The following is a 14293-nucleotide window of genomic DNA, read 5'->3' as shown; positions in this document are numbered from 1 at the left end:
ATTTCTTATCTAGGCCTAACTGCCATATGGATTTTTACTAAACTTGGTAGATATGTAGAACAGGACGCCTCAAGGTGACTGGAGAAATTTAACTCTAATTGGCAACTGGGTGGCGCTATAACAACAGAAAAATGCTTCAAAATGGCTAAAATGCAACAGATTGCTGTGGCTCCCCCTGTGGACCAATGTTGGGGTTTTTGTTTTCTAATTTTTGGTATGACTAAGTCATGGTATGGTATGCTGTACATAATCACGGAAACTGTCAGTGTGTCATTCTGTCAGTCATTCAGAAATTTTATTTAATCATGAATACGTCAAGAAAAAAATTTAAATTTGTTGGAAAAGTCACAACAAAATGTTGGACACATGGCTGTTAAAACGGAGGGTTCAATAGAGCAGACAAATTTTTCTAACAATGTATCAACTCAAATCTTATTTTTGACACTTTTTCTCACTTCACTACTAACTTTGATTTTAATACTAACTGAATACAACACATGATTGTCACACACATGCTCAAGAAGGTGGAGACAGTGACAACAGTCTGAGTTTTCTAAGCAGCATCTATATTCCGAAAATCTGAGGAAAATCTGCAGCTAAGCTATGTAGGAAATAACCTGCAAAACTTATGACATTCCCATCAGCTTCAGCTTTACATCACATTTACTTACTGAACTCGGACTCGCTGCTACGCTGAATCAGTTTTTCTTAGTTTCTCCTGTCACTGTTTTTTAAAACCAACTTGCAGAGATCACTGATGAAGATTAACCTGAGACAGAAACTTCATCTCCTCTTTTTTTGGACTAAAATCAGTGTTTGTCTATTTGTAAATTGATAATGATTTATGATTTATAAATGACTGTAATAGCCGTGCATTTGAAGGATTTTTAGAGTCCTGAAAAGGTCAAGTATTTCATGAAAAAACGCTAAATTTCGAGTAAAAATAAACCGTTTTATTTATCTGGAATGGTGGCCAAAACACAGCAGTTCAGTTTACTTTAAGACAATTCCCTCAGTATCAATATTGCTTTCCAGGTACGTCTATCAAAAACAGAATTCCTTTAACATGTGAAGAGACATGACATCTGCACACCAATTTGGCCCTGAGTTTATAGTTAGGTAAGATTTTAAGCAGAAAGGTGAAGAGCAGAAACACTGGTATGGTCCTTTTACTGCTGACGTGACAACATAGATCTCATTAATGAGAAAAGGCAGAGGAAAACTGGAGGAGACACACACACACACACACACACACACACACACACACAGAGACAGGAGGGAAGCACACACACCTGACTCTTCATTAAAATCAGAGTCCATCTCCCCACAGTGGCCTCCTGAGGGCTAACAAGTCTCTCTCATTCTCTGTGGACGACAGTGTCATTAATTAACACACACGCATCAAACATATAAATTAAAAACACTTCTACCACTGACCGAACATAAAATACTCACACAGCATTAACTTGTACATGTTAACACACTTTTAAGGGTCAAAAAGATTTAAATTACACACATAAACACACGAAGTGATCATCAGTGTTTTTATCTTCCCATGCTCTCATGACCCCAGAGATTCAACAGGAAATTGAGACTGTGTGTGTGTGTGTGTGTGTGTGTGTGTGGAGGTTATTGGGAATTTGATATGCAGTGTACTGTCACGCAGGCATGCTGCCTCATACCAAATGCAGATATTAAAGTCAGTGTATAAGTACATTATAAATGTACGTATATACTACTTATGTTTATACTGACCTTCAGTACATGAATTAGAGAAAGATGATTTGTCAAAAAATCGGTCTTAAATGTGATGAAAAGGTCTTAAAAAGCATTAAATTTAAGTGTGATGGCAGGAGACACCCTGATGACACTTTCATTGGTATTTTGTCTCTGAGGGATTTCATTGGCTCTGCAGCTCGACACTGGACATTGTAACATTTTGAATTTTGCTTGTTCAGTCAATTTATATTCATCAATTCATCAATCAGTTTGTGTGTGTGTGTGTGTGTGTTACCTCTGAGTGATCCTATCTGTACTTGAGGAATGTTGCTCAAGTCGGTGGGAAAACCCACGTACACACCTCCATAGTTCCTGTACACACAAACACACACATTATGCAATATATGAATGTAAAATGTATGTTCTAGAGGTAATATAAACTCACCAGCCACTTTATTAGGTACACCTTACTAGTACTGGTTGGACCCCATTTTGCCTTCAGAACTGCCTTAATCCTTGGTGTCACAGATTCAACAAGGTGCTGGAAACATTCCTCAGAGATGTTGGTCCATATTGACATGATGACATCACACAGTTGCTGCAGATTTGTCGGCTGCACATCCATGATGAGAATCTCCCGTTCCAGCACATCCCAAAGGTGCTCTATTGGACTGAGATCTGGTGACTGTGGAGGCCATTGGAGTACAGTGAACTCATTGTCATGTTTGAGATGATGTGAGCTTTGTGACATGGTGCGTTATCCTGCTGGAAGTAGCCATCAGAAGATGGGTACACTGTGGTCATAAAGGGATGGACACGCTCAGCAACAATACTCAGGTAGGCTGTGGTGTTTAAACCATGCTCAGTTGGTACTAAGAAAATCTCCCCCACACCATTACACCACCAGCAGCAGCCTGAAGCGTTGATACAAGGCAGGATGGATCCATGCTTCCATCTGAATGTGGTTTTTCCAATCTTCTATTGTCCAGTTTTGGTGAGAAAACCCGTGTGAATTGTAGCCTCAGTTTCCTGTTGTTAGCTGACAGGAGTGGCACCTGGTGTGGTCTTCTGCTGCTGTAGCCCATCTGCTTCAAGGTTGGACAAGGTGTTGTTGCTTCAGAGATGGTCTTCTGCACACCTTGGTTGGAACCAGTGCTTATTTGACTTCCTGTTGCCTTTCTATCATCTTGAACCAGTCTGGCCATTCTCCTCTGACCTCTGGCATCAACAAGGCATTTTGGCTCACTGGATATTTTCTTCTTTTGGGACCATCCTCTGTAAACCCTAGAGATGGTTGTGTGTGAAAATCCCAGTAAATACTCAGACCAGCCCGTCTGGCACCAACAACCATGCCACGTTCAAAGTCACTTAAATCACCTTTCTTCATCATTCTGATGCTCAGTTTGAACTTCAGCAGGTCGTCTTGACCATGTCTACATGTCTAAATGCACTGAGGTGCTGACACGTGATTGGCTGATTCACTATTTGCGTTAAGGAGCAGTTGAACAGGTGTACCTAATAAAGTAGCCGGTGAGTGTATATCTATATAAATATATATCATGTGTACTTGGAAGCAGATGTTCCATGAGCGCACTGAAAATCTGAATTGAAATGACTCACTTCCATTTGTCGTCTTCTGGCGCAGACTCTTCTGATCTGTACACACACACACACACACACACACACATGAAAAGCTGTACGTTAGCAGAACAGACATGTTTTAATATCTGAATATGTTTGTTAATGTGTGCGTGAGCTTTTGTAAGAAAGAGGAGAAAGGTATAAAACGGACTCACGCCTTTGATGAAGACTCAGCTTGACCTGCGGTCACGACACAGACATGAGTGAGACCAATGTGATGAATAGCTGACATATTTTAATATATTTCCCAGTGACTCATTGTTTTCTCTCAGCTAAACTAATAACCTGCATAATGATGTACATTTACAAATGACTCTTTGCGTTCATGTGTCTCTGACTACAGAAATACAACCTGCTGCAATAAGAGGACGCAAAAGAAGCAATAAATAACAAACTATAAAATCAAGAAATCTGCAGTTTAATCAAATGCCAGGTCTGAATACTGTAAAGCAAAATGTTGGATTGTAATGGCAACAATGCAAATACTACACCCGTGGGAACGCACTAATTTTAGCCCTTTACCGGTGTGATGCAATGAGGCCACCACAAAATACTGCCTGTCTCCACCCAAGCAGCGCTCAAACATCGTTCCAAATTAGTGTGCACCGAGTATATAAAAAGATGTAACCACTGTAATGTTTTCTCTGGCCTCCATGCTGTTATCTACCTTTTACTGACCTGTTTCCGGACGGCCGTGACGTCAAACTTGACACACCAGTAAAAAAAAAAAAAAAAGACTGCTGGCAATGGAAAAGGAGTCTGTTACCTAGTTTTCGTTGGTTTTCACATGTTTAAAAAAACATGCGTACACACTGATTTGGGTGGAAAGTCACGCAATAACACAAACCAACTAACCATTTGAGGCAGAGGTGGACCAGCAGCTCCTGTGTTCAGCGAGGTGAAATAACTGTTTTTGTCAATAGAGTCTGGCTTTGAAGAGAGCAGAGATAAGTTTTACCATTTGTGGCTTCCAACCTCTCCTGCACAATGTTTTAACTTTGAATTTTCCTGTATTTTCTATACATGTATGTGCAAATAAACTAAACTTTTTCAAGAGAGATCTGGCCAAGACTGCAGCGCACAAGAAGTTACAGCCAAACAACAACCACACAATAAAAACATAAAAGAAACAGTGACATATTAGAACATCTACACACAATGACAAGAATGAACAGATTCATTCATCTTTGTTCTTATGAGAGCTTCAAAGTCAGACAGAGAGACCAATTCATGTAGTTTCCAGGAATTAGGGACACACAATAAAACTAAGTCTTGAGATCTCAGACTGTAGCCACAGTTGGATCTCTGTTCATTCAAAGCACAAACGTACGAAGGGAGTTTACCCAGTGTGACTTTATAAATGAACAAATACCAGTGAATGAGCCTATGAAAGGTCAAAGAGGGCCAACCAGCCCTGGAATAAAGCGTACAGTGATGAGTTAGGGCTTTACAACTCGTAACGCATCTCAGTACACTGTGATATGCAGTATCTAAAATGTTAAGATGCATTCATGTACAACAGATCACCGTAATCTGGAACCGGTAAAAACGTAGCAGCAACCAGACTTTTTCTGGACTCAAAGAAGAGACAGGACTTGTTTCTGAAACAAAACCTCAGCCTCAGCTTCTTAAGAAAATTATCAACCTGAGGTTTAAAAGACGGAGTCATCAAGCCGAATACTGAGATATCTGTAACATGTAACAACCTCTAACTTGTTTCCCTGAGCAGGAAGAACATCAGGAGTGTTCACAGGCTTCTTCCTATCATTTGGGAAATGCATAACCTTGGTTTTATCAGCATTTAAATCCAGCTTTAGAGTTAGGGTTACTAAAGTAACTTAAATATAACGAAAGAGAGTGAAGAGACTGTCTACTATAACCTTTTATGTGCGACCAGATAAACAAAAACAGTGTTTCTCACCTCCAGTGGTGTTGCTGTTGTTGGTGGCTGGTGAGGAATTTCCACATCCCATCTCTCACCTGAGTCTATAAAACCACAGAAGAAGAGGAAGGAAAGACCAGACGAATGAGAGGAAGAAGAAAATAAAGACGCAGAGGAGCGTCAGGTACGAAGAAATAAAGATGGGGGAGGTCCTGTCTGTGTTTCCCTTTTCTTTTCCCTTCTGTACTCTGGGTCTCTCCGCTGTGCCTCTCAGCATGGAGGAAGGATTAAAATGACGGCAAGAAAAGAGAGGAGGAGGAGAGGGGGAGAGAAAGGTTGGGAGGAAACTGCAAGAAGCAGAATGTGTTCACCCCCTGCTGTTGAGGGAGTGTGTGTTTTAGTGTGTGTCTCATGCTTTGAAATCTCTGCACAATTTGAAGGAAGTAGATCAAAGTCAGCTTCAATCTGTTTAGTTTCTGCCCCAATACAGAGGGATTGGACCTGAGTGGGATTAGAAAGCAGAAGGAACAGTTAACGGGTAGAGTTCAGCTGGAAACACACCAGGAGGAAACCAAACTTCTACCAACACACAAACATTTATGTCTTCACAGTCAGAAAACAGAAACTGAGTAATACTGAGCTGCTGTGCAACTTCAACCCAAATCGCAAGAATAAATGTTGGCATTGTACGTTTCACCAGAATCACAGATATGTTACATTTGTCAGTTTCATGTGTAGCAGATATGTTGAAACTTGATGTTGAAAACATTATGTTTTGGCTTAAAACGCTTTGTTTGTCGCCACAAACCCGACTGGAAATGTACTGACTTTCTGTGAAACCTACCTGGTTTTATCAGCAGGAACACGGCTGAAAATATCCTGGCATCTTGTTTTTAAAAAATACCTGGCTGGAAATGTCCAGGTGTCTTGTTGGAAATTACACCATTTTAGTGCCACAAACACAGCTGGAAATATTCCAGTGTCTTGTTAAAAGATACCCAGTTTTGTCACCATAAACACAGCTGGAAATCTCCTGAATTCTTGTTAAAAATAACCCATTTTGGCACCACAAACACGGCTGTAAATGTCCTGACTTCCCTTTAAAAAGACTTGGTTTTGTCGCCACAAATGCAGCGGGAAATGTCCCGACTTGTCGTTAAAAAGACCTGGTTTTGTCGATACTAACGCGGCTTGAAATGTCCTGTTGTCCTATTATAACTACCTGGTTTTGTCACCACAAACATGGCTTGAAATGTCCTGATGTCGTTTTAAAACTTGCAGAGTTTGGGCGCCACAAACACAGCTGGAATTCTCCCAAATTCTTGTTAAGAAATACTCATTTTTGGCACCACAAATAGAGCTGAATATGTCCTGACTTCTCGTTAAAAAGACCCAGTTTTGTAGATACTAACGTGGCTTGAAATGTCCTGTTGTCCTATTAAAATCACCTGGTTTTGGCACCACAAACACGGCTAGAAATGACCCGACTTCCCTTTAAAAAGACTTGGTTTTGTCGCCACAAATGCAGCTGGAAATGTCCCGACTTGTCGTTAAAAAGACCTGGTTTTGTCAATACTAACGCGGCTTGAAATGTCCTGTTGTCCTATTATAACTACCTTGTTTTGTCACCACAAATATGGCTAGAAATGTCCCAACTTCCCTTTAAAAATACCTGCTTTTGTCACCACAAAGGTAGTTGGAAATGTCCTGATGTCTTTTTAAAAGTTACAGAGTCTGGACGAGCGTGAATGGTTGTCTGTCTCTATGTGTCAGCCCTGCGATAGTCTGGCGACCTGTCCAGGGTGTACCCTGCCTCTTGCCCAATGTCAGCTTGGACGCCACAAACACAGCTGGAAATCTCCCAAATTCTTGTTAAGAAATACTCATTTTTGGCACCACAAACATGGCTGAATATGTCCTGACTTCTCATTAAAAAGACCTGATTTTGTCGATACTAACGTGGCTTGAAATGTCCCATTGTCCAATTAAAACCACCTGGTTTTGTCACCACAAACATGGCTAGAAATGACCCTACTTCCCTTAAAAAAAAATACCTGCTTTTGTCGCCACAAAGGTGGTTGGAAATGTCCCGACTTCTTGTGAAAATTACCTGCTTTTGTCACCACAAACATGGCTGACAATGTCCTAAAATCTTGTTTCAAAAAATGTCTGGAAATGTCCCGATGTCTTGTTAAAAATACCCAGTTTTGGCACCACAAACGTGGCTTTGTCATTACAAAGATCTGGTTTTGTCACTACTGCAATGGCTGGAAATGTCCCGTTGTCCTATTAAAACCACCTGGTTTTGTCACCACAAACACGACAGGAAATGTAGCGACTACCATTTAAAAATACCTGCTTTTGTAGCCACAGAGGGGGTTGGAAATGTTCCGACTTCTCGTTAAAATTACCTGTGTTTCTTGCCTCAGCTCAAGTTAAAAGAAGTGGGAAACTGTCAGGATAAAGATTTTTTTTACATTTTTCTTTTGGCATGAAAGTTATTTTATTTTATTTTATTTTATTTTACTTTGTTTTGGTTTTTTTTGGTTTTGTTTTGTTTTATTTTGTGTGTGCTGCCTATGTTGAGGTGTTTACAGTTGAACACCTTGTATGGCATCTTACACCAAAAATAATAATTAAATAATTTCTGTGATCATTTTTTCATTGTTGCTGCAGCAGCAGCAGGACAGAAATAATGGGTAAACAGAGAAAGTAAAAATTAAATTATAGGTATAAAAAATAGATTAATAATAGAAATAAAAAAATTGAAACTATACATGGTAGTGTCAGTGGTTTGATTAAAAGCAGCAGTGCATGTAAACAGTGTGCACCAGACATCATAATATATAATATGACTGGGCAGTTTGCTAAAAGTGGAAGACAAGTGATTAACAGGAAGACACACATTAGAGACATGACGAGACAGAAGCAACAACAAAACAATAAAATCCTCTGTGACATTTACCAGAAATTACCTTGAATGGCAGCTTGAATCTGCTTCAAATAAAGTAGTCTGTTTTTGGTTCCTTTTCTTGCTCATGTAAATTGACAAGATAGAATAGGAGCCCTAACACAAACTACAGGTAGACTAAAATTAGATCTGTGTCACCGGGCAACTTCCAAAATCCTGTGAGAACACAAATTCCCAGGTGTGACAGCACCAGAGCGGAGATGGATATCCAGTAATGAACAATGAGCTCATTAATGCTGCAGTTTGCACATAGAAGGTGAAAAAACTGAGGAGAACATCTGGATGAAACAGTAAATGAATAAGTGACAGTATCAATTTTTTATAAACACATAACATAAACATAAGATATTCACACCCTGCAGTTTCTTTTTGGGCACCAGACAGGCTCTAAGTGGTTTTCTGATTAAACACACTGCAGCACAGATGCTGTAAATCCCAGAGTCTCCACATCTCTGCAGGTCAGCTGACTGAGCAGATGACTGTGTGATGTGGAAACAGATGTATGTGGGGGAACAGAGAGTTCAAACACATGAATAAACTATCAGGAAAAAATCTTTCTTCCATACATTGTTTTAATTCCCTGACCAGACTGTGTTGACTCCTTCATCGTCGTCTTCAAATCAAATGAGCCGGTGGGATTGATGCTGTCGTTCACGAGCACACGTGGGAAGCCATAAGTGAGAAACACATCATTATCGAGCTCTGCGTGAAAAAAAGGAGCAACCTGACGCCTCCAGTGAAGTGCTTTTCACAACTTCTAATTGTGGCATATGTAGCCACCGAACACTGTCGTACTGAGGGATGAGTTATAAATAAACACGCTGAAGATCTCAGACCAGTTGCATCTGATGCTTCTTCATAACACCTTTGAGTATCATCTCCAAGAACAGCAATCAGGAGAGCATCTTCAATTCTGATTAACTGACAAACAATATAAAAACACAAAATATAGTGTGTAATTTGGACGAGTTCGGCCTCTTTGCAAGCACGATGAGACCCAAAGGATCAACTAGGGTTGTAACGATATACCAGTTTCAAGGTATACCATGATTTAAAGGTTGGTGGTTATCATACCATGTACATGCATTTATCAGTACAATGATATAAATTCTGTAATAACGTGATACCGTGAAACAGCGACCATTTCTGAGACGGTTATCATACCAACACGTTCTTACTCCAACCTCGTCACATACTGACGTTTGGTCATGGCCTTTCCACGTCCACATACGACGTCCAAGGTACCCTGGCTGTGTTGGCTGTTGACATTCTGGGACACTGTGTCAAGTTCAGCCTGTTACATGCATTGTCTTCTTTCAAAATACACTTCTGTTTTCACAGGAAATTTAATGTGCACATACAGTCTCTTTCAAAATAAAAGTGCTACATCGATACAACACCACTAATTGACTTTTTTTTTCCTTCAACAACAAAAACATGTGGTTGGGTTTAGGAAAAAAGAACAGGGTTTGGCTTTAGAGTCTTACGAGATGTGAACACCGCTCTCTCGGGTGAAAGTAGGTGTTTGTTGGACCCATCCGCCACCAATCCAGCCCGCCCCAATCGGACTTTTGCCACCTTAACTTTCATCCTTGTCCTGCCACGTTTCCCCCTGACGCCGTTGGGCACTGTTAAACTATCATCGCTATCATGCCAACGTTAAAGGACGCCTTTGTTTGGTGGTTCCTGATGACTTCAGAGTGAGACCGGGCTCATTGTCCCATGACAATCTCATACCGTTGCAACCTAAGGCTCAACAGAAGCAAGTTCAACCTTCACTATCTGATTTTTTGGCCACTTGAGGGCAGTGGACACAAGACATGACACAACATTCAGAGTCGTTTAGAGTCGTGTTTTGTCCACCCAGTCTTGGGTCTGACGAAGAAAAGCCTTCTGGGGCAAGGACCAATATTTCGGCAGTTCCGGAATAGCCAGCAGATATTCAGGCAGACTTACTCTTCTGTGTACTACTCATTTTCAGATGATTGCTATAAACAGATTTCTGATGTGAATGCAGATTTTTAAAACAGCTAAAAAAAGCTAAATCTTCGTCAGATCAGTCGACGGGTTCAGAGACTGCATTTTGGACAGTGCTTTCCGCCTCTTTTTCTTAGTGGCCACAAGCATTGTGTAGGAGCTGAGTTGATTACTCACAGCTACTGAGGTGTCTAACCCAGTCTGACCTGGAGCATCCCTGAAGCATTAAAAACATCAATGGCAAGCAAGGATGACATATTGGGATGTGGGGGAGCTTTTAAGGCCCTGCCGGGGATACAAGCGGCTGAAATGAGTTTGGGCTCAGCCTTAGAGATAGGGTGAGGAGCTCGGACATTTGAAGGAGTGGAGCCGCTGCTCCTTCATGTCTAAAGGGTCAGTTGAGGTGGTTCAGGCATCTGATCAGGATCCTCCTGGGCACCTTCTGTTAGAGGTGTTCTGGGCACATCCCACTGGTAGGAGGCCCCGGGGCAGACCCAGAACACGCAGGAGGGATTACATGTCTCATCTGGCCTGGGAACACCTTGGGGTCCCCCAGGAGGAGCTGGAGTGTTGCTGGGGAGAGGGATGTCTGGGGTGCTTTGCTTGGCCTGCTGGCCCCGTGACCCGGCTTTGGATAAGTCGTTGAAAATGGATGGATGAAGAGCAATGGTCAAGATCACTGTGACCTTGCATCCGTCTCGTTCTCGTGAACATGATATCTGACAAATGCCTTGATGGCATATATTCAGATTTGGCAAATACATCCACCTGGACTCAACGATGAACTGATTATATTTTGGTGGTCTAAGGTCAAGGTCACTGTGACCTCACATGACATGTTTTTGGCCCTAACTCAAGAATCTTTAAGCTAATTATGACAAAACCTGACACAAATGTCTCGTAAGATATAATGATGAAGTGTTGACATGATATATCCAAAAGGCCGAAGCACAGCTTCACTGTGACATTATAATGTTCTGCATAAAACACTTTGCGGCCATTACTCAACGTCATATCTCAGGAACAGAAGAGGAGACATTTGTTCAGACACTGAAGTGGTGACTCATCTTGAGTGTTCACTTTGAAACTGTGTTCCTCTGTGCTGCCGGGGGAAGATGCTTATGAAGCATCTATGTTTTCACAGCCATGATACGTAGACTGTCATACTTAAAAGTGTAGGGCCAGTGACCAAGCAGCTGTGTTTGATGAGTTGGGGGTGAGAACGTCTCGTCTGTGATTGGCTGATGATATTAATGACAGACTTTGTGTTTCCATCCGACCGCAGAGGATGCCGAAAAGAAAATGTTCTGTTCCTGTGTTACGTCTTAAAAGTACTTTTCACTTTTCACCAACCTCCTTCCTCTCTGCTCCTGAATATTAAAATGACTCATGCCTCCCACACATGCATGACACACACATGAACACACACACACACACACACACACACACACACTGCTACACTCACCTGAATTACAGGGTAAAGCAAAGTGACTCTCAGAGCATAATTGATTGTTCTCAGCATTTTCAGCAGGCAGTGAAAATGACTTCTGGCCACATGCTGAGAGTTTTCAGTGTGCAGAGTTTAATACAACTCCTCTGCTGTTCGTTCCATTGCTTTAATTAGAAAGAAATTTAAAAGACGGAGAAATCGAAACACTCATGTCTTCATGTCTCTGACTCTCTGTGAGCAAGAATTATTTTAGAGGCACATTTTGGGTCTTTTAGGAGAGGTGCAGGTGACACACAGGTGTACATTATCATTAAGTCTTCACGTCTTTGGATAATCATTTTGCACTCTTTATACTGCTGACGCCAACAGCACCATCTTGACATCAACCTCACTGCAGTTTATCTGATTTTTTTTGTAACTCTTTTTTATTTAAGAAACAAAGAACATGAGGTCATCATGTGTGTTACTCGGTCAAACCACAGTAAAATTTTCACTTAAATCCTGGCCCTGGCCTACAGTGTCCCATTTTTCTCAACGGCGTTTATACACAATCCGTTTTTCACAATATTTTGTACATTTTTCTAGCTCAAGCTTTAAAATAAAAGTAAAGGGGGATTTATACATCTGCGGCAGACCCTGCACACGTGGCCTACGCCGGTGTGAGCATTTATACTTGTGCAGTGGTGTGTCTGTGTCACTCTGCAGTTACACCTCCAAAATACTGGTTGGCAGCGGGGTTTCTGTGAAGTGCTGTAAAGTTTAGCTGATTTAAATCACACATTAAACACACATTAGAGACATATAGAGACAGTTTCAAACACAAGAACACAAATCAGCTTCACTATAACTCGCAGCATTCACAGACAAACACTTGTCTTTATCTGGACACATTTTCCCCACAAATACAACATGCTAACGTTATTAGCACAAGCCTATGGCATTTTACATTGTATAAATTAGCCTAGCAGCTAGCAGACTTTTCCTCTACTCATATGAAGCCAGGATAAATCACACACAAGACTTAAAATGCTATTTTTGTTATTGTTTCTTATCTGTAAAATTAAAGTAAATAAAAGCTTTGTTTCCACTGAGGGAATTATTGGAGGATCAACTTAAAACCGTTTGTGAGTTGTGGCTTTCCTGTTACTTGCCAAAAGTATCTTTAATAAATATTTATCTTCGTGTGGGACAGTTTCAGTTATTTTTCCTAAGTATAATGTAGAAAATGAGAAGTCTAAATTCATTCCAATTGTTAGTTTAACTGAAACTTTGACAGTCTTTCTGTCTGACTTTCATTCCTCCAATTTCTTTAAAGCCTTTTTCTCAATCAGTTTCTTACTGTGAGCGATGTTGTTTTACATAAACACACAACTCTCAGTGCAGCAGTCAGGTTAATGAATATTTGAATCAAACTTTGATAACAATACTGACAGTCAAACTTATTTCAAACACAGTCCTTAACTTGGTCTCTGTTGCAAATTATAGCCCACTTAATCATGAACATACTTAATTTTTAGTTTGTAGACATTTGAGTGCCGTCTGTGAAGTTTTTTGGAGCTGCCACTTCAGCAGTCTGTCGTGTTTTTCTGACAGTTTCACCTTTATGCACAGATGTCTTCAAATAAAGAAAATCAGTGGTCTGGGAGGTAAAATAGTTTTTGAGCTGCAGTGATGTCTGATCCACAGTAACACATAAAGATATTAAAGCAAAAAGGGTATGAAAACACGAGGCAACAATACAGTGTTTGATCTGTGGCTGTTTAAAGCCGTAGTTCCTCATTACCAACACAGGGAGGCAGTGTTGTCTGAAAATGATCTCCAGCTTTACCAGCCTCAACATTACAGTGATAAACACATTATTGCATCAGTGATTATAATCCAGTGATATAATGTACATTATTCTGCATGACTACTTTTACTTTTGGTATTGTAATCATCAAGTAAAATTTTGAGTGCAGTAACAGAGTATGTCTACATTATAGTTTTGCTATTTTTACTGAAGTAAAAGGTCTGAATACTTCTTCTGCCACTGCCCATATGTCAGCATGGTGCTATTTTCTGCAAATTTAAAGAGTTACTTTTCAACCTGGATCCTGTTTCCCCATGTTTTTGTGTCTAAGTAACTTATTAGGGACAACTATATTTGATATTGAGCCAAGTCCCAGTGTCTTCAAACGAGTACATTGGACATAGGAGTCTTAAGATGTCATCTTGCTGTGTTATAGAGTGTGCCAGTAAACCCGCCCTGCGTTCCAATACCCATACTACCATACTATTTAGTATGCCAGAAAACAAATTAGTGTGTCCCAATACATAGTATGTCAGATGCAGTATGCCAAAAGTACCAGGATGTTCTACTACATCCGGTCATATTTCGCAGTATGCATGTCAGCATGAGATACTAAGACACTACATATTAGGACTGCAATGATCTGATTATATACTGTCACATATCATACAGTTTTGCAAGAACACGGTTACAACATTCAACTTTATTGTGATTATAGTATAATCAATGTTAGGGTTCAACTATGACTACAATATAGAAGATTCTACCAGTATAGGCAGTGGTGTAAGTGTGGTATAAATAATGAATGAATATGACTAAATATGAATACACTATGGGCCAGGTATGAGCAGTATAGACTAGTAA

At 40.4% G+C, this 14293-nt stretch overlaps 2 protein-coding genes across 4 annotated transcripts in view; one reads left to right on the top strand and one right to left on the bottom strand.

Moving 5' to 3' along the window:
- Positions 1-5495, bottom strand: part of LOC126385247 (overexpressed in colon carcinoma 1 protein homolog) — a 7188-nt gene extending 1693 nt beyond the window's left edge. The window contains exons 1-5 of one of the 2 annotated variants that reach the window (XM_050036858.1): positions 5282-5495; positions 3516-3540; positions 3340-3375; positions 2015-2091; positions 1293-1365 (exon numbers count right to left, since the gene is read on the bottom strand). In XM_050036858.1, the coding sequence (XP_049892815.1) occupies positions 1310-1365; positions 2015-2091; positions 3340-3375; positions 3516-3540; positions 5282-5333 (246 nt within the window). In that variant the 5' untranslated portion in view covers positions 5334-5495 and the 3' untranslated portion in view covers positions 1293-1309. The remainder of the gene's footprint in view (positions 1-1292; positions 1366-2014; positions 2092-3339; positions 3376-3515; positions 3541-5281) is intronic. The other variant, XM_050036857.1, reaches the window with a different exon arrangement.
- dclre1c (DNA cross-link repair 1C, PSO2 homolog (S. cerevisiae)) overlaps positions 1-14293 on the top strand; it is a 123037-nt gene that overhangs the window by 13769 nt on the left and 94975 nt on the right. The window lies entirely within an intron of this gene.

The sequence above is a fragment of the Epinephelus moara genome, chromosome 23 (genome assembly GCF_006386435.1).
Source record: "Epinephelus moara isolate mb chromosome 23, YSFRI_EMoa_1.0, whole genome shotgun sequence".
Taxonomy (NCBI): Eukaryota; Metazoa; Chordata; class Actinopteri; order Perciformes; family Serranidae; genus Epinephelus; species Epinephelus moara.
This window is presented reverse-complemented; position numbering and strand designations above follow the sequence as displayed.